This window comes from Mobula hypostoma, chromosome 5 (assembly GCF_963921235.1).
Source record: "Mobula hypostoma chromosome 5, sMobHyp1.1, whole genome shotgun sequence".
Classification (NCBI taxonomy): domain Eukaryota; kingdom Metazoa; phylum Chordata; class Chondrichthyes; order Myliobatiformes; family Myliobatidae; genus Mobula; species Mobula hypostoma.
In genome coordinates this window covers 198,758,326-198,782,818 of record NC_086101.1, presented here as the reverse complement: position 1 = coordinate 198,782,818, position 24,493 = coordinate 198,758,326, and the positions used below count along the sequence as shown (strand labels likewise).

The 24,493-nt window shown below is 42.4% G+C and overlaps 1 protein-coding gene across 2 annotated transcripts in view; it reads right to left on the bottom strand.

Annotated features, from left to right (window-relative positions):
* Positions 1 to 24,493, bottom strand: part of nup155 (nucleoporin 155) — a 248,559-nt gene that overhangs the window by 128,931 nt on the left and 95,135 nt on the right. For both annotated transcript variants that reach the window (XM_063049676.1, XM_063049677.1), the window contains exons 12-14: positions 19,582 to 19,682; positions 7,251 to 7,421; positions 4,883 to 4,993 (exon numbers count right to left, since the gene is read on the bottom strand). In XM_063049676.1, coding sequence (XP_062905746.1) covers positions 4,883 to 4,993; positions 7,251 to 7,421; positions 19,582 to 19,682 — 383 coding nt within the window. The remainder of the gene's footprint in view (positions 1 to 4,882; positions 4,994 to 7,250; positions 7,422 to 19,581; positions 19,683 to 24,493) is intronic.

Sequence of the window (24,493 nt, the reverse complement as noted above, 5' to 3'; positions counted from 1 at the left end):
GCTAAAGTGCATGACCATACACTTTCTGACACAGTAATCCATCTGCTGTTTCTTTGCCCATTATCCTAATCTGTCTATCCTTCTGTAGCCTCTCTACTTCCTCAAAATTTCTTGCCCCTTCCTGTTCCTTTTCATGTCAGATGCAGGTGGATGCTTTCCTGGTGTCATGGATTATTGATTACCTGACTGGCAGACCACAGTACGTGTGTTTGCAACACTGTGTGTCAGACAGAGTGGTCAGCAGCACTGGCGCTCCACAGGGGCTGTCTTGTCTCCCTTTCTCTTCACCATCTACACCTCGGACTTCAACTACTGCACAGAGTTTTGCCATCTTCAGAAGTTTTCTGATGACTCTGTCATAGTTGGATGCATCAGCAAGGGAGATGAGGCTGAGTACAGGGCTACGGTGGGAAACTTTGTCACATGGTGTGAGCAGAATTATCTGCAGCTTAATGTGAAAAAGACTAAGGAGCTGGTGGTGGACCTGAGGAGGGCTAAGGCACCGGTGACCCCTGTTTCCATCCAGGGGGTCAGTGTGGACACGGTGGAGGATTACAAATACCTGGCGATACGAATTGACAATAAATTGGACTGGTCAAAGAACACTGAGGCTGTCTACAAGAAGGGTCAGAGCCGTCTTTATTTCCTGAGGAGACTGAGGTCCTTTAACATCTGTCGGACGATGCTGAGGATGTTCTACGAGTCTGTGGTGGCCAGTATTATCATGTTTGCTGTTGTATGCTGGGGCAGCAGGCTGAGGGTAGCAGACACCAACAGAATCAACAAACTCATTCGTAAGGCCAGTGATGTTGTGGGGATGGAACTGGACTCTCTGACGGTGGTGTCTGAAAGGAGAATGCTGTCCAAGTTGCACGTCACCTTGGACAATGTCTCCCATCCATTACATAATTGACTGGTTGGGCACAGGAGTACATTCAGCCAGAGACTAATTCCGCCGAGATGCAACACTGAGCGTCATAGGAAGTCATTCCTGCCTGTGGCCATCAAACTTTACAACTCCTCCCTTGGAGGGTCAGACACCCTGAGCCAATAGACTGGTCCTGGACTTACTTCCATCTGGCATAATTTATATATTATTATTTAATTATTTATGGCTTTATATTGCTATATTTATATTCTATTCTTGGTTGGTGCAACTGTAACAAAACCCAATTTCCCTCGGGATCAATAAAGTATGTCTGTCTATCTGTCTATCTATTTTTGAACTGTCTTCCCATTTAGAAAACAGTCTAACCAAGATTTTCAAAATTTGTGGGGGCCGTTTTTAAATTATTTGCATAATCTTTGACTTCTTGTTAAAAGTACAGAAGTTGGTTAATAGCATATTTTATTATCTGATAAGTTTCTTTTTTTTCGCCAAACAGCTTCGACTTTCGTAGTAGGTGTAGATCTTTTTTTTTAAATAAAATTGTTTATGTTCTATTCTAATATATGAATTAATCTAAACCATATGAATAGAGTAAGTAGTTTGTTAATGTGATTCAATATACTGTATATAAAAATATACTGTATTTGGTATTATTATATTCTGTCCCTTGAACTCTGTATTTTTCTATATTGATATCAATAAAAATATTGAAAAAGAAAGAAGAAAACAGTCTACACTTTTATTCTTTCTAACAAAGTGCATGACCCTACACGGCCATATACTATATTCCACCTGCCACTTCTTTGTGAAGTGGCAGCATGGCTTTGTGAAGGGCAGATCGTGTCTAACAAGCCTGATAAGAGTTCTTTGAGGAGGTGACCAGGCATATAGATGAGGGTAGTGCAGTGGATGTGATCTATATGGATTTTGGTAAGGCTTTTGACAAGGTTCCACACGGTAGGCTTATTCAGAAAGTTAGAAGGCATGGGATCCAGGGAAGTTAGGCCAGGTGGATTCAGAATTGGCTTGCCTGCACAAGGCAAAGGATGGTGGTGGAGGGAGTACATTCAGATTGGAGGATTGTGACTAGTGGTGTCCCACAAGGATCTGTTCTGGGACCTCTACTTTTCGTGATTTTTATTAACGACCTGGATGTGACGGTAGAAGGGTGGGTTGGCAAGTTTGCAGATGACACAAAGGTTGGTGGTCTTGTAGATAGTGTAGAGGATTGTCAAAGATTGCAGAGAGACATTGATAGGATGCAGGAGTGGGCTGAGAAGTGGCAGATAGAGTTCAACCCAGAGAAGTGTGAGGTGGTGCATTTTGGAAAAACAAACTCCAAGGCAGAGTACAAAGTAAATTGCAGGATACTTGGTAGTATGGAGGAGCAGAGGGATCTCGGGGTACATGTCCACAGATCCCTGAAAGTTGCCTCACAGGCAGATAGGGTAGTTAAGAAAGCTTATGGGGTGTTAGCTTTCATAAGTCGAGGGATAGAGTTTAAGAGTCGTGATGTAATGATGCAGCTCTATAAAACTCTGGTTAGACCACACTTGGAGTATTGTGTCCAGTTCTGGTCACCTCACTATAGGAAGGATGTGGAAGCATTGCAAAGGGTACAGAGGAGATTTACCAGGATGCTGCCTGGTTTAGAAAGTATGCATTATGATCAGAGATTAAGGGAGCTAGGGCTTTACTCTTTGGAAAGAAGGAGGATGAGAGGAGACATGATAGAGGTGTACAAGATAATAAGGGGAATAGATAAGAGTGGATAGCCAGCGCCTCTTCCCCAGGGCACCACTGCTCAATACAAGAGGACATGGCTTTAAGGTAAGGGGTGGGAAGTTCAGGGGGGATATTAGAGGAAGGTTTTTTTACTCAGAGTGGTTGGTGCGTGGAATGCACTGCCTGAGTCAGTGGTGGAGGCAGATACACTAGTGAAGTTTAAGAGACTACTAGACAGGTATATGGAGGAATTTAAGGTGGGGGCTTATATGGGAGGCAGGGTTTGAGGGTTGGCACAACATTGTGGGCTGAAGGGCCTGTACTGTGCTGTACTATTCTTTGTTCTATGTTCTTTGCCCATTCTCTCACTCTGGTAAGATTTTCCCTTCGTGATTTAGGCAATTTTATTATATGCCTCCAAGTGCCCTGAAACCTTCTCAATTTTCCAGTCCTCTGGAACCACTCCAGAATCTAGTGATTCATGGAAGATCATTACTAATGCTTTCACAATCTCTTCAACATCCAAGCTCTTGATTTATTAGTTGTTCAAATAACATGGGCATTTCTAGCAAGGTTGGCATTTACTAAAAAGTGAAAAAAAAACAAATGCAGGAAACGAAATAAAAACTGAAAAGACTGGAAATACTCAGCATGTGCTTATGGAATGAGAACCAAGGTTCAGTTTAAAGGTGATCTGAATTGAGAGAATCCAGAGTCAGAATCACACTGTCATACAATACAATATTAGGCCCTTCAGCTTGCTATGTTCATACTGACTACTAAATACTCAAGATCACAAGACAAAGGAGCAGAAGTAGGCCATTCGGCCCATCGAGTCTGCTCTGCCACTCCACCATGAGCTAAACTATTCTCCCATCTAGTTCCAATTTCTGGTTTTTTCCCCATATCCCTTGAAACCCTAACTAATTATAGATACCTATCAATCTCCTCCTTAACCACCCTCAGTGATCGGGCCTCCACAGCTGTATGTGGCAACGAATTCCATAAATCCACAACCCTCTGGCTAAAAAAATTTCTCCTCATCTCTGTTTTAAATGGGTACCCTCTAATTCTAAGACTGTGGCCTCTTGTCCTGGATTCATCCACCAAGGGAAACAGCCTTTCCACATCCTCGACATTAAACCCATTTACCAGTACTTGATGTGCAGCAACCATGCCTTGGATATTCAAGCACTCATTCTGATGCTTCTTAAGTGCTGTGAAGATGTCTTCACCATCTTCTCAGTCAGTGCATCTCATGGACAAGGAACAAAAATTCTATGTGCTGAAGCTTTCTGTAATCTTCCTCCCTTAAAAAAAATGTTCTTTTGTTCTTCCTTTTTATTGTCCTGTTTTCCTTCCTAAAACGTGTTCACATTTCCCCACTTTTTGTGCACTTACTATCTCTCCAAACTCTGTATCTTCTTCCTAACCTACCTTCCCACCTATTTTTGTGTCAAGTTCTTGGGACCTCGGTTCTTTGATAAGGGGAATAAGGCATATGGTGCACTGGTCTTTGTTAGCCATGAGCTAATGTTGCAACCCTATCAACTTGTATGGCAACTTTGAGGGAACTAATGGACTTGGACCTCAAGATCTCTCTTTACCTCCAGACTGCCAAGAATACCATCATCTTTCATGTCATTGGCAAAAGATCAATGGTCTCTAATTTATCCCCCATGTGAAAGAAACAGAGACTTAAGATGAGAGGAGAATGGCTAAAGGGGATGTGAGGGGCAACGTTTTTTCATAAAGACAGTGATAAGTATTCAGAATGAGCTGTCAAAGGAAGTAGTAGACGTGGGTAGAACATTTAAAAGACATTTGGTCAAGAAGGTTTTGGAAGGATATTGTCCAGTGTAGGGAAATGACACCAACTTAGACACCTTGATTAGGATGGAAGAATTGGTCTGAAGAACATAAGATATAGGAGCAGAAGTGGGCCATTCGGCCAGTCGAGTCTGAAGGGCCTGTTTCCCTGCTGTAAACCACCTAACTCTGTGATTATATAGTCCTCTATCATTACTGCTCATCTAAACTACAGAGCAAGTTATGGCACCACTGAATCAGCTGCATCTGCTCTGCTCCACACAACTCTGGATATTACAAATATGTGCAGAGCCTGGATAAGGTGGTGTTATTTTCTATGAAGTTTAGAAATGAATAGAATATCCAAGAAAGTGTTTAAAATCATGAGGGCTTTTCCACTGTAATAAACAAATAGCCACAGACTTCAAATAATTGTTAGATATCAAATGCTCTCCTTACCCGATACAGTTTGAAAAAACGTTCGACGTCTTCACCTTCTCCACCTGCATTGCTCACCAGCAGGTGACGGAGCTGGTCCACTGGACGCAACTTGTGAAAGAAGTGGCTTCCCTAAAACAGGAGAGAATCAAAAATATTTTATTGTAGTTGGTAGATTTCAACAGCCTCATCCCAAGTCTTGCTGCAGTATTCTTCCAAGTAGTTTTCTGCACCCAGTCTTCTTCAGACATTATTAACGACCAAAGTCAGAAGTAAAAACGTCCATCGATGAGCTGATTAACACTGATGTGCTGGCAGCCATAAAGAGTTACTCAAACACAGTGGCAAGAACATGCACACATGGGCAAAGATGAACATGTGGGTACAGAGACAAACGTGTGTATGACAACACACTACATACAGTCCCTATAAAAAGTATTCCTCCCCCCTCCCCAGAAGTTCTCATGTCTTATTGTTTTACAACATTGAATCACAGTGGACTTAGTTAGGCTTTTTGACATTGATCAACAGAAAGACTCTTTCCTGTCAAAGTGAAAACAACTTTCTACAAATTGGTCTAAATCTATTACTATTATTCAACACAAGATAATTGATTGCATAAGTATTCACCCCCTTCAAGTCAGTATTTACCAGATACATCTTTGGCAGCAATTACAGCCCTAAGTCTGTGTGGATAGGTCTCTATCAGCTTTACACATCTGGACACAGCAATTTTTCGCCATTCTTCTCAACAAAGCTACTCAAGCTTTGTCATATTGCTAGGGGATTGTAAGTGAACAGCCCTTTTCAATTCCAGCCACATATTCTGAATTGGGTTGAAGTCTGGACTCTGACTGAGCCACTCCAGGACATAACTTTGTTGATTTTAAGCCATTCCTGTGTACCCTTGGCTTTATGCTTGGGGTCTTTGTCTTGCTGGAAAACAAATCTTCTCCCAAGTTGCCGTTCTCTTGCAGACTGCATCAGGGTTTCCTTCAGGATTTCCCTATATTTTGCTGCGTTCATTTTACACTTTACCCTTCACAAGCCTTCCAGGGGCTGTTGCCATAGAAACATAGAAAAACATAGAAAATAGGTGGAGTAGGCCATTCGGCCCTTCGAGCCTGCACCACCATTTATTATGATCATGGCTGATCATCCAACCCAGAACCCTGCACCAGCCTTCCCTCCATACCCCCTGATCCCCGTAGCCACAAGGGCCATATCTAACTCCCTCTTAAATATAGCCAATGAACCGGCCTCAACTGTTTCCTGTGGCAGAGAATTCCACAGATTCACCACTCTCTGTGTGAAGAAGTTTTTCCTAATCTCAGTCCTAAAAGGCTTCCCCTTTATCCTCAAACTGTGACCCCTCATTCTGGAAGTATCCCCACAGCATGATGCAGCCACCACCATGCTTCACAGTAGGGATAGTATGTTTTTAATGATGTGTGGTGTTTGGCTTACACTGAACATAGCATTTAGTCTGACGGCCAAACAGCTCAATTTGGGTTTCATCAGACCATAAAACCTTCTCCCACATGCCTTCTGGCAAACTCTGCTTGAGATTTCATGTGAGTTTTTTTTCCAACAGTAGCTTTTTCATTGCCACACTCCCACAAAGCTGCAACTGGTGAAGCTCCTGGGCAACAGTTGTTGCATGCAGTCTCTCCCATCTCAGCCACTGAAGCTTGTAACTCCTCCAGAAATGTCATAGGTCTCTTACTGGCCTCCCTCTCTAGTCCTTTTCTTGCACAGTCACTCAGTTTTTGAGGACAGCCTGCTCTAGGCAGATTTACAGCTGTGCCGTATTTTTTCCATTTCTTAATAATTGACTTAACCGTACTGCAAGGGATATTCAGTGACTTGGAAATTTTCTTGTATCCATCTCCTGGCTTGTCCTTTTCAATAACCTTTTCGCAGATTGCTTGGAGTGTTCTCTTGTCTTCATGGCAAAGCGTTTGCCAGGATACTGACTAATCAGCAGTTGGACCTTCCAGATACAGATTACTACAACCAATTGAAACACCTTGACTGCACACCGCGATCTCCAATTAATTATGTGACTTCTAAAACCAATGATGATTTGGTGTGTCATATTAAAGGGGGTGAATACTTATGCAATCAATTACTTTGTAATTAATTTAGATCACTTTGTACAAATCTGTTTTCACTTTGACACAAAAGAGGCTTTTTCTGTTGATCAGGGTCAAAAAAAGCCAAACTACATCCACTGTGATTCAATGTTGTACAACATGAAAACTTCCAAAGAAGGGTGAATACTTTTTCTAGGCAAGCACACACGGGGAGAAGGAGAAACAATCGGGCACACACATAACGTATAGAGTGAGGGAAGGATTGCTCCAGCAGAGCAGCTTCTTTTTCATACCTGTGCAGTGAGAAGAATGAACCTTTTGGGTGGAACCAAATGCTGATGTATCACAACTGGTGGGTCTGTAAGAGGAACGCGGTCTTTGTTGAGGGGCGTAACGACCTTCTGAGGCTGAGAGTTATCTATGGAGGACAGGGCCCACGAGTGTCCATCAATGTTTGCTGTCATCTGGAATATCAATAACACTCATTGAGAACGTCATATGGAATAATGGCTCCAAGCTTCAAGCTTGCAGAAAGGGCTTCACTCTTAAACATTCAGTTTCTCTTGTGTCAAATGTTGCCTTTTCTGCAGAGTATTTAAGCAGAAAGAAGGAATAGATCATTCAGCCCATCAGATCTTCATGAGCACACAATAAGATCAAGACCGATCATTCAATATGAACATTGTAACATTGTTCTCCTGCTCTGTCCTCATATTCCCTGATCCCATTAATGTCCGTGAACAGAAATCGACCCGCTACAGCCCATGGGTGGGGTAGGAGAATACCAAAGATTCAACACCATGCAAATCAAAGCAATCACTTCATATCTAACATAAACACTTACCCTAGATTTTCAATCTGTGACCCCGAGTTTAAAATAGCTCACCATCAGGAAAAATTGTCCAAGTTATATCCACTTGTGCTGCATCTGGCACATTGCTGCCCACCACCTCAGCCTCTCCGTATTCCCCTGAAACCTTCGTTTGAATACTAATGCATGCCTGAATAACTATCGACCTGTGGCTCTGACATCAATTGCTATGAAGCGCTTCGAGCGATTGGTTATGGCACACATCAACCACAGCCTACCGGTCAACCTCGATGCTTTGCAATTCGCCTACCGGAGCAACAGGTCAACGGCAGATGCCATCTCTCTGGCCCTACATTCCTCCTTAGAACACCTGGAGAATAAAGACGCATACGTAAGGCTCCTTTTCATCGACTACAGCTCTGCCTCTAATACCATCATTCCAAATAAACTGATTCCTAAGCTCTGGAACCTGGGCCTTAGCACTCAGATCTGCAGCTGGATCTTCAACTTCCTCACAGACAGGACCCAAGCTGTAAAAATAGGGGATAAGCTCTCCTCTACAATCACTCTGAGCACCGGTGCCCCACAAGGCTGTGTACTCAGCCCCCTGCTGTACTCACTGTGCACCCATGATTGTGTAGCCAAGTTTCCATCAAACTCAATATATAAGTTTGCTGATGACACAACAATTATAGGCCGTATCTCGGGTGATGATGAGTTTGAGTACAGAGAGGAAATTAAGAACCTGGTGGCATGATGCAAAGACAATAACCTATCCCTCAACGTCAGCAAGACGAAGGAATTGGTTGTTGACTTCAGAAGGAGTAGCGGACCGCACGACCCAATTTACATTGGTGGTGCGCAAGTGGAACAGGTCAAAAGCTTTAAGTTCCTCGGGGTCAATATCACAAATGACCTGACTTGGTCCAACCAAGCAGAGTTCACTGCCAAGAAGGCCCACTAGTGCCTTTATTTCCTGAGAAAACTGAACAAATTTGGCCTGTCCCCTAAAACTCTCACTAATTCTTATAGATGCACCGTAGAAAGCATTCTTCTAGGGTGCATCACAACCTGGTATGGAAGTCGTCCTGTCCAAGACCGAAAGAAGCTGCAGAAGATCGTGAACACGGCGCAGCACATCACACAAACCAATCTTCCGTCCTTGGACTCACTTTACACCGCATGCTGTCGGAGCAGTGCTGCCAGGATAATCAAGGACATGACCCACCCAGCCAACACACTTTTCGTCCCTCTTCTCTCCGGTAGAAGGCTCAGGAGCTTGAAGACTCGTACGGCCAGATTTGGGAACAGCTTCTTTCCAACTGTAATAAGACTGCTGAACAGATCCTGACCTGGATCTGGGCCATACCCTCCAAATATCCGGACCTGCCTCTCGGTTTTTTTGCACGACCTTACTTTCCATTTTTCTATTTTCTATTATTATTTATAATTTAAATTTTTAATATTTACGATCAATTTGTACTCCATGGAGCGTGAAGCGCAGAATCAAATATCGCTGTGATGATTGGACGCTCTAGTATCAATTGATTAGCGACTATAAAGTACAAAGTATAATGCTTTCTCCAGCACTTGGCGCACAGCATTCTGTGCCTAGTTATTAATGGAGCTCATCCAGATATCCTGTCAACAACTTTGCTTCTGTCACTCGTTCAGACAGACATTCCAGAATGAAAAACATTCCACTCAGAACCCTTCTAAATTTTTTCCATCTTATTTTATATCTCTGTCCTCTAGTTTTATTCACTTCTAATTAGGAACAATGCACCCTGTAGTCTACCCTATCTACATCATTCAATTTTACATACCTCAATCACGTATCTTCTTTTTTTATTTGTAATTTATTTTTTATTGAAGTTCATCATCAAACAAACATTTCCATAAGATTTATTTCAGATATTGTACATTTATATCATATAGCCATATTTGCCACAAATCTCCACATAATAGTTATCTGAGGTATACACTTGTACAAGAGAGGAAGGAAAGAACAAGCAAAAGGAGAAAACTATGTACAAGTAGGGAATGATCCCTTTTTTAACAACATATTCAGTGATTTGTGAGAATAAAATCAGACCTATGAGGTGTTTGTAGTTAAACCATTTTTCCCCAGTATGAATCAAATTGTTCCAACTTATGATTAACTGATACTGTTATCTTTCTCCATTGTGTAAATGTCCATTGTAATTTCCATCCATGCATTTAAAGTTGGGCTCTCCTGTGATAACCATTTCCTGGTAAGAGTCTTTTTACCAGCCACTAGCAGTATATTCATTAAATATTTCTCTCTTTTCATCCATTCCTGAGGTATATACCCACAATATATGGTCTTATTCTCTAAGGGTATTTCACATTTAAAGATGTCCTGTAGGGCATTGTGTATCCCACTCCAATAGTCTTTGATAACGGGGCATTCCCAGAAGATATGATGATGGTTTGCATTTTGATTTCCACAATTTCTCCAGCAAAACAGGGAGGTTACTATCATAATGGGATTTCTGAGAGGGTGTAATAAAATATTTTTATCAGGTTTTTCTCTCCAAACTCCCTCCATTTCTGTGAACTGGTACACTTGCATTGATACCTCCACATTATTGTCCATTCTTCCTCAGATATAATTATCCCTCCTTCCTTCTCCTATTTTGTTTTAATGTATGAAGTCAAATGAGTTTTAAGATTTGACAAACCCTTACACACGCTTGAAATGATTCTACTACCATTATCTGAATTATTTGCTTTCCTAAATAGCTCTATCAAACATGTACTTGCCTTGGTTGCATTTTTAACCATTCTATTAACATACTGTCACATCTGTAAATACTGATAAAAGTCTTGCTTTTCTAATAAGTGTTTCTCTTTGAGCATTTCAAAACTGAACAGTATTCCTTCCTTCATTATATTACAACGAACTGTTATTCCTAAACTCCAGGCCGGGTCTTTATGTGCTGCTATTGTGACTCCCGTCTCCCCTTCCCCCACCAATACTCTGCAATCCCGTCTCCCTCAGATCCCATCGTCAGCTCCTGGATACTCAGAGGCTCCATCTTCCTCACACCCAAACCCTCCCCTCTCCACTGACACCCCCAGCCTCCCCCTACCCCACTCTGATCCCAGCTCTCATCCGTGCCGGGTCTTTACCATCCCCTTCGACCTTCAACTGTCAGAGGCAGAACGCTCTGTCCTCAGTAAGGGCCTCACCTTTGTCCCCCTTCGCCCACACCTCAGCGAGTTCCGTGTTCGCCATGATGCGGAACTCTTCTTCCGCTGTCTCGGTCTCCGAGCCTACTTCTTCGGCAAGGACTCTTCCAACCCCACCGATGACCCCTTCTCCAGTCTTCAACCCTCCTCTTCTTCATGGACACCCCCCTCTAGTCTTCTGCCTGCTCTGGATCTCTTTATTGCTAACTGCCGACGGGACATCAACCGTCTCAACTTCAACGCATCTTGTTCCCATTCCAACCTCACTCCTTCGGAACGCTCTGCTCTCCACTCCCTCTGCACTAATCCTAACCTTATTATTAAACCTGCCGATAAGAGGGTGCTGTTGTAGTCTGGCGTACTGACCTCTACCTTGCCGAGGCACAGCGACAACTCACGGATACCTCCTCTTATTTACCCCTCGATCATGACCCCAATAAGGAGCACCAGGCCATTGTCTCCCACACCATCACTGACTTTATCCGCTCAGGGGATCTCCCATCCACTGCTACCAAGCTTATAGTTCCCACACCTCGCACTTCCCGTTTCTACCTCCTACCCAAGATCTACAAACCTGCCTGTCCTGGCAGACCTATTGTCTCAGCTTGCTCCTGCCCCACCGAACTCGTTTCTGCATATCTCGACACGGTTTTATCCCCCCTTGTTCTATCCCTTCCTACTATGTTTGTGACACTTCTCAAGCTCTTAAACTTTTCGATGATCTTAAGTTCCCTGGCCCCCACCGCTTTATTTTCACCATGGATGTCCAGTCCCTATATACTTCCATCCCCCATCAAGAAGGTCTCAAAGCTCTACGCTTCATTTTGGATTCCAGATCTAATCAGTTACCCTCTACCACCACTCTGCTCCATCTAGCGGAATTAGTCCTTACTCTTAATAATTTCTCCTTTGGCTCCTCCCACTTCCTCCAAACTAAAGGTGTAGCTATGGGCACCCATATGGGTCCTAGCTATGCCTGCCTTTTTGTTGGCTTTGTGGAACAATCTATGTTCCGTACCTATTCTGGTATCTGTCCCCCACTTTTCCTTCGCTACATCGACGACTGTATTGGCGCTGCTTCCTGCACTCATGCTGAGCTCGTTGACTTTATTAACTTTGCCTCCAACTTTCACCCTGCCCTCAAGTTTACCTGGTCCATTTCTGACACCTCCCTCCTCTTTCTAGATCTTTCTGTCTCTATCTCTGGAGACAGCTTATCCACTGATGTCTACTATAAGCCTACTGACTCTCACAGCTATCTGGACTATTCCTCTTCTCACCCTGTCTCTTGCAAAAATGCCATCCCCTTCTCGCAATTCCTCCATCTCCGCCACATCTGCTCTCAGGATCAGACTTTTCATTCCAGGACAAGAGAGATGTCCTCCTTTTTTAAAGAAAGGGGCTTCCCTTCCTCCACCATCAACTCTGCTCTCAAACGCATCTCCCCCATTTCACGCACATTTGCTCTCACTCCATCCTCCCACCACCCTGCTAGGAATAGGATTCCCCTGGTCCTCACCTACCACCCCACCAGCCTCCGGGTCCAACATATTATTCTCCGTAACTTCTGCCACCTCCAACGGGATCCCACCACTAAGCACATCTTTCCCTCTCCCCCCCCCCGCTTTCCGCAGGGATCGCTCCCTACGCGACTCCCTTGTCCATTCGTCCCCCCCATCCCTCCCCACTGATCTCCCTCCTGGCACTTATCCTTGTAAACGGAACAAGTGCTATACGTGCCCTTACACTTCCTCCCTTACCACCATTCAGGGCCCCAGACAGTCCTTCCAGGTGAGGTGACACTTCACCTGTGAGTCGGCTGGGGTGATATACTGCATCCGGTGCTCCCGATGTGGCCTTCTATATATTGGCGAGACCCGACATAGACTGCGAGACCACTTTGCTGAACATCTACGCTCTGTCCGCCAGAGAAAGCAGGATCTCCCAGTGGCCACACATTTTAATTCCACATCCCATTCCCATTCTGACATGTCTATCCACGGCCTCCTCTACTGTAAAGATGAAGGCACACACAGGTTGGAGGAACAACACCTTATATTCCATCTGGGTAGCTTCCAACCTGATGGCATGAACATTGACTTCTCTAACTTCTGCTAATGTCCCACCTCCCCCTCGTACCCCATCCGGTATTTATTTTTATACACACATTCTTTCTCTCACTCTCCTTTTTCTCCCTCTGTCCCTCTGACTATACCCCTTGCCCATCCTCTGGGTTCCCCCCCCCCCCTCGTCTTTCTCCCCAGGCCTCCTGTCCCATGATCCTCTCATATCTCCTTTGCCAATCACCTGTCCAGCTCTTGGCTCCATTCCTCCCCCCTCCTGTCTTCTCCTATCATTTTGGATCTCCCCCTCCCCCTCCCACTTTCAAATCTCTTACTAACTCTTCCTTCAGTTAGTCCTGACGAAGGGTCTCGGCCTGAAATGTCGACTGTACCTCTTCCTAGAGATGCTGCCTGGCCTGCTGTTGCTTGAATTTCCAGCATCTGCAGAATTCCTGTTGTTTGCACCTTAAATCAAGCATCCAGTTTATTCGCGGTAAAATCCAAGTCATGTGCACACCACTTAAGAATTGCAGTATCTCCCTCTAGTTTATATTCTTTTATAATAGTTTTCCATATTTTAAGAGTCCATTTCACCCATGGGTTATCAATAGTATTTATGTACCTTTGTAGGTCATCAGCCAGAATTGCCTGTATGGGGATGGGAAGTATCCCCTCCTTAATGTTTTTCCATTGAGCATCATATGATGGGTTGCACCAACATATCACAGCTCTCAACTGTGCTGCAAAATAATAATCTCTAACAGAAGGTAGGCACCATCCCCCCTTTTCCTTGGCTAATTACAAAGTTTTGAGATGAACTCTAGGCCTTTTACCTTGCCATATATATCTTGATAACATTTTGTTCCATTCATTGAATTGATTTTGATTAATCTCTATGGTAGGGTCTGAAAGAGATATAATAGTCTGGGCAGTATTTTCATTTTAATAGATTAAATCCTTGAACTGAGACTAAAAAAAGGAATTAGGTTCCATCTCATTATATCTTCTTTAATTTTTTTATATGTAGGCTGATAATTGCATTCTGATAATTTTGCCAAATCTTTTGGCATAATGATGCCAAATATTTGAAATACTCTGTTTGCCATGCCCAGGGATATCTACTTTCAAGTTCTCTTGGTGGGCTATAGTTATATGAAAGTAATTGGGTTTTATCTATGTTGATCTTGTATCCTGATAATTGACCATATTGTTCAAAGGATTGCATCAATTTAGGTAAAGAGTATATTGGTTGCCCTAGATAGATCAAAATGTCATCTTCATAACAGGCCAATTTATGCTCTGTCCCCTTAATAGTAATTCCCCTGATATCTCCATTTTGTCTGATGTATTGAGCTAATGGTTCCAGATATAATGCGAAGAGTAGTGGTGACCATGCACAACCCTGTCTTGTGCCCCTATCTGGGGTAAAACTATTTGATAAAAATCCATTGATTTTAATCCTAGCAGTAGGGTTGTCATATAGTGCCTGTATAGTTTTAATAATTGTGTCATGGAAACCAAATCTATGTAAAACTCTGTAAAGGAAATTCCAATTAATCGAATCAAGTGCCTTTTCAGCGTCTACGCTTATCGCTATTGCTTTGATTTTATTCCTTTGTATATGATCCATAATGTGAAGTGTCCTTCATATATTGTCTTGTGTTTGGCATTGTTGTATAAAACCTGTCTGATCATTATGTATCAATGTGGGTAGAAACTCTTCTAATCGTTTGGCCATGATGGAGGTAAATAATCTATAACCTACATTAACAACGGACCCACATTCCATTTTATCCTTGCCTTCTTTCGGTATAGCTGAGATTATCGCTTCTTTCCAGCTGGGTGGCATTTGTGCCTTTTTCAGAGCCCAGTTTAGTGTGGAGAGTAAGACAGGAATTAACTCATTTTTAAATTCTTTCTACCACTCTGCTGTATACCCAGCTGAACTTGGTGACTTGCTTAATTTAAGCCTACTAATTGCAGCTTTTAGTTCAACTTCAGTTATGTCAGCAGTCATCGTTCTATTTTGTTCTTCGCTTAAGGTGGGTAACTCTAGAGAATTCAGGAAGGTGTCAATTTGGATTATGCTTCCCCCTGGAATTTTGGAATATAGAGTTTTGTAAGACACTTCAAAAGCTTCTTGAATTTCACTTAACTTATTTTTTTTTATCATTTTTGATCTTGGATCTCTAATTCTATCAATTGTATTTTCTGCTATTTTTTTTTTCAGTTCCCACGCCAGTATTTTCATAGACTTAGATCCACTTTCATAATGTCTCTGTTTCAGAAACATTAAATTTTTCCTGATTTCTTGCGTAGCCAAACTATTAATTTCATTCCTAATTTTTTTAATTTCCTCTAATGGATACTATGCCAAATTCAATTTGTGGGTTTTTTTCTAGTTCCTTGAGCCTATTTTGTAATTCCTCTAATGTTTTATTCCTTATTTTTTTCTTATATGAAGATATCGCTATAATTTTCCCTCTTAAGACAGCCTTCAGAGTATCCCATAGAATGGGAGGTGAAACCTCTCCATTATCATTGAATTCTAAGTAAAGACCAATTTCCTTTTTAATTTGTTCCTTAAAGTAGGGATCATTGAGTAGATTTGAATTTGGTTTCCAAATAGTATTCTTTGGTTGTAGGTCAAAATCAACAGATAAATATATAGGTGCATGGTCACTTACATCTATTGTCCCAATTCCACAGGTGTTTATTTTGCCTTTGTCTTTTCCAAATGTTATGAAATAGTCTATTCTTGTATATACAGAATGGGGGGGGGGGGGCAGAATAATCCCTTATTCTGACAGTGTGTAATCGCTTCTGTCAGGGAAAAGGTCCCTCCATATATCAATTAGACCAACATCCTGAAAAAGTGTATTAACTTTCTCATGTAAGGATTTTGTTTTATAGGTTTTCCTATTGGAAGAGTCCAACTTTGGTTGTAATTGTAAATTTAAGTCTCCCCCCACATATCAGGAGACCTTCTGTTTCCATTGCCATAATATTAGTAATTTTCTGAAAAAACTATTATCACTTGCTGAGGGTGCGTATATGTTCAATAGAGTAAAGTGAATGTCGGTCTATATTTCCCCTTACCAGAATATATCTGCCCTCCTTATCTCCCATTTCGAATACTTTTTCAAAGTTTAGCTTGCGTGAGATAAGAATAGCAACTCCTCTCCTACATCCTGATTTATATGAGGAGAAAATCAAATTAGTGAAACCCATTCTCTTTAGTTTTCCATGCTCATTATCACTTAAGTGAGTTTCCTGTAAATATACTACATGGGCTTGTTCTTTTTTCCATTATGGATAGAATTTTACTGCGTTTGATTGGATTTAACAGCTCATTGACATTAAAAGAAATGAATTTTGCTTTGTCCTTAAGCCATGTGTATTTATCTGTCAATATATCATTGAAATAAGTGGAATAAAACTTAATCGATCTACTCCCTGAACAAATAAGAACCAAGAAATGCGAATAATTAAAAAAAGGCAACAAAGGTGTGATTCCAAGGCTGAAGTCTCTAGTAGATGACCCTGGGTTGAGCTAGAGGAAATGTCTAGCCGTAGGGGATAGCCCCTCCTACCTGTGAGCTGAGGGCCCCCATTGCAGTACCCATAAAAGTAAGTGAACAAATCTATGTCCATTACACAGAAGAGATCTCCCTATGTATGCCTCCCATATATATATTCTCATTTAGGTGAGAAAAAAGGAGGGAATGAATGAGTAAAAAAGAATTGACTAATATACAAACGTTTGTAAAATCCACATTATAATAAGTATTTCTTGAGATAGGTATAGCACCGTCTATTTTTGCTTCCGTTTAGCTTATCAATACTTTTAAAGTTAGCCAAACCTTATGGCTCTTCTGAAGGGGGTGAGGGCTGTCTTAGGAAAACTCACAGTCTCTTCCTGATATTCTTCTCTCGCCTTCCTCCCGTCCCCTGCTTTCTTGGTTCTCTTATTATTTCCCAAGCAGATCGGGATAGCTGCTCAGCCAGGCTTTCCCTTGGCTTGACCACACTAACGGGTAGCCCTCTATTCTTCATATCTGTAGTCGCCTCTTCCACTGTCTGATACAGTTGTGTCCCACCTTCATAAAACACTCGCAGTTTAGCAGGGTACGGAGTTTGGAATCTAATCTTTCATTGCTTTAAAATTTGCTTTACTTCAGAGTATTCCTTACATTTCTTCAGGACGCCGGGGGGGTGGGGGGTGGGAAGAATCTTGATGGAAATACATAAATTTTCCGTTCAAAAACATCCTCCTTTTTCCCCAGGCCCTTCGTAGAATCTCCGCCTTGGTATTGTATCGAAAGAATCTAATTAGTATTGAGTGTCGCTTATCTTCTCTGTCTCCAGTAGGCCTTGGGATGAACGCACAATGCACCTTCTCAATTTAAAGCTCCATAGTTGAGGGAATCTCCAGCGTGTCCCACAGCAACTTTCCCGCAAACTCCATCATAGACAAACCCTCTGCTCCTTCGGGAACATTGTATATCCTGGTATTTTTCCGTTGTGATCTTCCCTCCTGGTCAAGTAGTTTATTTTCTTGTTGCTTTAATATTTTTATTGTTTTACTTAGTACCCGTTCCACGTTTTGCACACAAACTTCCACCTTCTCAATTCATGACTCTGCCACCGCTATTTTTTGATTGATGAGCTCTGACTTGATATCATTTAGTTGCTGTTTTATATCTTTTTGGAATCCCCGTATCTCTTCCAGAATTTTTATCCTGTTTGCCGCTTCGCCTGAACGAGGCCCATAATCAGCCTTGCTACCACGCGTTCGGGTAGGAGAGCCACTCGGTGCACTCCTCTCGTCCATAGGCTCTGCAGTGATACTTTTTTTATCTCCATTCTTTTCCCCCATTCTTGCCCCCCTCATCAATTCAGATATTTTCAAAAGATCTTATATTTGATGGATTAATGGGGCAAAATATGTGTTTTTCCGGAGGAGCTATTGATTTAAGCTGCCATTCTGGACGATAACGTCACCGGAAACCAATCACGTATCTTAATATCCCCATCTTCAAGAAAAGCAAACCCAGCATCTCTAGTCTCTTCCAATAGTCAAATCACGCCATCACAGGCAACATCCTGGTGAATCTCCTCTACAATGCTATCACATCCTTCCAACAGTGTGCTGACCAGACCTGCACTCAATATTTCACCTGTGGTCTAACCAATATTATAGAGTCAGAGTCCTAGCACAAAAACAGGCCCTTTGGCCCAAATCACCCAACTGTGTTGTTCCTTGAGAAAGTCCTATCTGTCTGCATTTTCCCTATAACCCTGTGAACATCTCCTATCCACATACTTATTTAGATGGCCTTAAATATTGCTAATGTGCCTGCCTCAACCACTATTTCTGGCTGTTCATTCTGAATATGCACCAGTGTTTCTGTGAAGGAGCTGTCCTTGAAGTCCTTTTTAAATCTCTCGCCTCTGATCTTAAACCTAAACCTTAAACTTATAGCGTCCAGACCCTGGACAAAAAGACGACATGCCTTTGCCGTGTCTTTGCCCCTAATGATCTTCTACATTCAGCGGCCATGTTAGCCTGGATTGGGGAGCATGCCTTATGAGAATGGGTTGAGTGAACTCGGCCTTTTCTCCTTGAAGCAACCGACGATGAGAGGTGCATAAGATGATGAGAAGCATTGATCGTGTGTATAGTCAGTGGCTTTTTCCCAGGGCTGAAATGGCTAACACGAGAGGGCACAGTTTTAAGGTGCTTGGAAGTAGGTACAGAGGAGATGTCAGAGTAAGTTTTTTTACGCAGAGTGGTGAGTCCATGGAATGGGCTGCCAGCAACTGTGTAGGCGAATAGGGTCTTTTAAGAGACTCCTGGACATGTATATGGAGCTCAGAAAGATAGAGCGCTATGAGTAACCCTAAGTAATTTCTAAGGTAAGGACATGATCGGCACAGCATTACGTGCCAAAGGGCCTGTATTGTGCTGTAGGTTTTCTATGTTTCTATACCAGTTAGCTGAGTGGTGTCACAGCAACAACCTTGCACTCAATGTCAGCAAGACCAAAGATCTTTTTGTGGACTTCAGAAAAGGTGAGACAAGGGAACACAAACCAATCTTCATAGAGGGATCAGAGATTCCCAAATAGTAAGTTGACAGTTTTGACCCTCTTGCAACGTTTCACTCAGAGCAATACAGTATAGATACAGGCCCTTTGGCCCACACAGTCCATGCCGAACATGGTACCCATCCATCTCGTCCCAAATTCCTGTGTTTGGTCCACATCTCACTATGCCTTGCTCCCCGTGTTTGTTAAAAAATACTACTGTACCTGCCTAAACCACTCATTCCATATACTCACCTACCTCTGGGTGAACTGCCTTCAGAAGACACCTGCCCAACCAGACTTCTACTCTTACTTTACCTAATTATGAATGGTTTATGCATTCTAATACAAAGCCTTCAGGTTTGTAGCTTTCCCTATTGCCATGTTCAACTGTCTATTTTAAATCTATCCAAGCTGTAATTTGCTCCGAAAGTGTCCGACTTACCTGTACTTCCATGAGTGGTCTCTGGAAGGGAAAAGAGTCATGATTGATGCACCAAAGGACATCATTATCATCGTTCTCTGATGCAGCCAAGAGCAGAACACCTATAAAATCAGATACTGGTATCAAATCAGCTGTAACACAACAAAGCAGATAATACCTGAACAACCGTGCAGTCCAACAGACTGCATCAGTACATTGCCTAACAATCTTGAGTTGTTCATTATGATCAGGACCATCAGCAGACCATTCAGTCCTTTGGGCTTGCTGGATATGAGCAGCCCTGGGATATATCCAACATAATGTGCTGTAAGGTTGCAAGTACCTCCTCCATATGAAAATGAATGCACTCCAAAACTCTCCACTTGTTTTCCTAATCTCTTAAGCAACAATAATTTTCTCTTCAGTGAGCAGAGAAGAAATATTCATTAAGAATGCTACCCATCTCCTATGACTCCAGGCACAGGTAAGCCCTGCCGATTTCTAACTTACCCCTCCCTAGCTACCCTTTTAATATAGCCATACAACTTCTTGAGATTTCTGTGTATAGATTTGGTCAGCCTGTTATAGGAAAAAAACAGTTCAACTGGAAAGAGTACGGAAAACATTTTAGGATATACTAAGACCAGCAGGCCTGAGTTACAAGAAGTTGGGAGACAGAGTCTTTATTCCTTGGAACGTAGGAGAAGCAGGGTGACCTTATAAGAAGATAAGACATAGGAGCAGAATTAGGCCATTTGGCCCATCGAGTCTGCTCCACCATTCAATCACGGCTAATCCTTTTATCCCCTCCTCAACCCATTTCTCAGCCTTCTCCCCATAACCTTTGAACTCTGTCCAATTAAGAACTATCAATCTTTGCCTTAAATACACCCAACAACTTGGCCTCCACAACTGAATGTGGTAATAAATTCCACAAATTCACCATGCTTGGGCTAAAAAATTACGTGCATCTCTGTTTTAAATGGACACCCCTCTATCCAGAGGGTGTGCCCTCCCTCTTGTCCGAGACTCCCACACCATGGGACACATCTTCTCTACATCTACTCTGCCTAGGCCTTTTAACATTCAAAAGGTTTCAATGAGATCCCTCCACCTTAATCCACTAAATACCAGCAAATACAGACCCAGAGCCATCAAACGTTCCTCATATGATAACCCCTTTTTTTAATATACAGGCATCCATTAGTCTCATGAGACCGTGGATTTGCGCCTTGGAAGGTTTCCGGGGCGCAGGCCTGGGCAAGGTTGTATGGAAGACCAGCAGTTGCCCATGCTGCAAGTCTCCCCTCTCCACACCACTGATGTTGTCCAAGGGAAGAGCATTAGGACCCATACAGTTTGGCACCGGTGTCATCGCGGGGCAATGTGTGGTTAAGTGCCTTACTCAAAGACACACACGCTGCCTCAGCCAAGCCTCGAACTAGCGACCTTCAAATCACTAGACGAATGCCACTTGGCCACGCGCCAACACCCCTTATGGAAGTATTTAGAATTTTGAGAAGCACAGATGAAGTGGATGGTAACAGTCTTTTCCCCAAGGTAAGGTTTAGGGAAGAGGGGAAAGATTTAAAAGGGATCTGAGGGACAACTTTTCCCACAGATGGTGATAAGTATATGCAACAAGCTGCCAAAGGAAGTGGCTGAGGCAGATAAACAATATCAGTTAAGATCCACTTGGATAGGTACATGGAGCAGCAGAGCTTAGAGGGAAATGGGTCAAAAACCTGAAATTGGGACTACCTGGATGGGTATTGTGGTTCCCATGTATTGGTTTAGCAGAAGGACCTGTGTCCATCCTGTGTTCCATGACCAAGTATACAAAATGACGAGAGTCTAAATAGAAGAAATTAGCACCAGGCCATTCAACCCCTTATCCATTCTGACCTTTTTGCCCACCTACACCAACCCTATGCCTTTACTACTTAAATGCCTGTCTAAATGTTTCTGTAGTGAATGTATCAGACTCCATGGCCTCCAATGGCAGAGAGTTCCAGAAATCACCCATTGTCTAAATAACCTGCCCGCAAATCACCTTTAAAACTCCATCCTCTCACCATAAAACCCTCTTATATTTATATCCCAGCCATCACATTGTTGGTCTTTACAGCAATGAGTATGCAAAACAAAATTTGAATTTTTGAAACAACTTCATAGTAATAAACAACTTCATGGTAATAAAACAAACAATTACTCATTTGATACACAGTTATAAAATGACCTCTGCTGCCAAGGTCAACATTCCCATACTAGATATTAAAATTTGTAGGGACACAACGGATAGCTGAAAAAAAACAACAAAAAACATTTGATGGTTCTGGGTCCGTACTTGCTGGTACTTAAAAGGATGATGGGGGATCTCATAGAAACCTTTCGAATGTTAAAATTGGTGATTTCCATATTCTCTAATATTGATTGGGATTACCACAAAGTCTTAAAGGCTTGGATAAGATTGAATTTGTTACATGTGTCTAGGAAAGATTTCCCAAACAATGTGTAGATAGCCCTACTAGTGAAGGGTAACAATGGACCTCCTATTGGGAAATGAGGAAGTGGATGATAGGGTTAATTATAGGGGTATTATGGGTATAGATAAATTAAATGTGAGCAGGCTTTTTCCTCCAAGGTTGGGTTAGACTAGAACTAGAGCTCATGGGTTAAGGGTGAAAGGTGAACTGTTTAAGAGGAACTAGAAGGGAACTTCTTCACTCAGAGGGTGCTGAGAGTGTGGAACGAGCTGTCAGCACAAGTGGTGGATGGGAAGGGTATGGAGAGCTATGGCCTGTGTGCAGGCTGATAGGACTGGACGGATTAATAGTTCAGCATGGGCTAAATGGGCCAAAGAGTCTGGTTCAGTGGGTGCAGTGTTCTATGACTCTATTATTCTATGACAAGAGATTGAAGTGTCAGTGGGGAAGCTCTTTGGGACCAGTGACCATAATTCTATTTGTTAAAAATTGTTATGGAAGAGGAACTTCGTTGCACAAATTAAAAGTCCTATATTGGGCAAGACTAACTTTTCAAACTGTGCAAAAGTAGGGAAGAAATTGCTGGGATCATGGCAGAGATCTGTGTATTATCATTGGCCACGGGCAAAGGAAGGCTGGACGTGGGTTAACATTGTGCATTTAAGAAAAGCTGCAAGGACAAGCCGGGGAACTATAGACCAGTGAGCTTCGTGTCGGTGGTAGGAAACTTATTGGTGAGGACTGGCAGGACCATCAGACTCAAAAACAATCACTTTTCCCAAGTTGTAAGACAGCTCCACCCACAAATTCCACCACTACTTTATGATTTCCCATCAGTCACCTTATGTATAGCCTAGAGTCACTTTAGGGACATACAATCAGTCTATGCACATCTTACGTATTGATATTTATTGTATGCTGTTTTATCAGGAGGGGGAGGGATGGAGCTATCATTTTGGATCTCCCCCTCCCCCTCCAACTTTCAAATCCCTTACTCACTCTTCCTTCAGTTAGTCCTGACGAAGGGTCTCGGCCTGAAACGTCGACTGCACCTCTTCCTAGAGATGCTGCCTGGCCTGCTGCGTTCACCAGCAACTTTTATGTGTATTGCTTGAATTTCCAGCATCAGAATTCCTGTTGTTTGCCCTCGTATTTATCTCTCCTAATCTAAGTGGAAAGAGGCTACTCACATTTACTCTGTCAATATCCCTCATAATTTTGTAAACCTATATCAAATCCCCCCTAATTCTTCTACGCTCCAAGGAATCTAGTCCTAACCTGTTCGATCTTTCCTAACTGAACTCCTGAAGACCTGGCAACATCCTAGTAAATCTTCTCTGCACTCTTTCAATCTTACTGATATCCTTCCTGTACAGGACATGACATTAAACAATCTGGAATCTTTTTCACAATCACTCTCTCCATCTCTGGAGACACCCTGTCTAATGATTGTTTTTTATAAACCTACAGACTCTCACAACTATCTTAACTGTACTTCTTCCCATTTTGTCACATAAAAATTCTATTCTTTTTCTTCAGTTCCTCCATCTTTGCCACAACTGTTCTTATGATGAGATTTTCCACTCCAGGACACTGCATATGTCCTTCAAAGAATGGAACCATAGAACCATAGAAACTACACACAGAAACAGGCCCTTTGGCCCTTCTTGGCTGTGCCAAACCATTTTCTGCCTAGTCCCACTGACCTGCACACGGACCATATCCCTCCATACACCTCCCATCCATGTATCTGTCCAATTTATTCTTAAATGTTAAAAAAGAACCCGCATTTACCACCTCGTCTGGCAGCTCATTCCATACTCCCACCACTCTCTGTGTGAAGAAGCCCTCCCTAATGTTCCCTTTAAACTTTTCCCCCCACACTCTTAACCCATGTCCTCTGGTTTTTTTCTCCCCTTGCCTCAGTGGAAAAAGCCTGCTTGCATTCACTCTATCTATACCCATCATAATTTTATATACCTCTATCAAATCTCCCCTCATTCTTCTACGCTCCAGGGAATAAAGTCCTAACCTATTCAACCTTTCTCTGTAACTGAGTTTCTCAAGTCCTGGCAACATCCTTGTAAACCTTCTCTGCACTCTTTCAACCTTATTTATATCCTTCCTGTAATTTGGTGACCAAAACTGAACACAACACTCCAGATTCGGCCTCACCAATGCCTTATACAACCTCATCATAACATTCCAGCTCTTATACTCAATACTACGATTAATAAAGGCCAATGTACCAAAAGCTCTCTTTACGACCCTATCTACCTGTGACGACACTTTTAGGGAATTTTGTATCTGTATTCCCAGATCCCTCTGTTCCACTGCACTCCTCAGTGCCTTACCATTAACCCCGTATGTTCTACGTTGGTTTGTCCTTCCAACGTGCAATACCTCACACTTGTCAGTATTAAACTCCATCTGCCATTTTTCAGCCC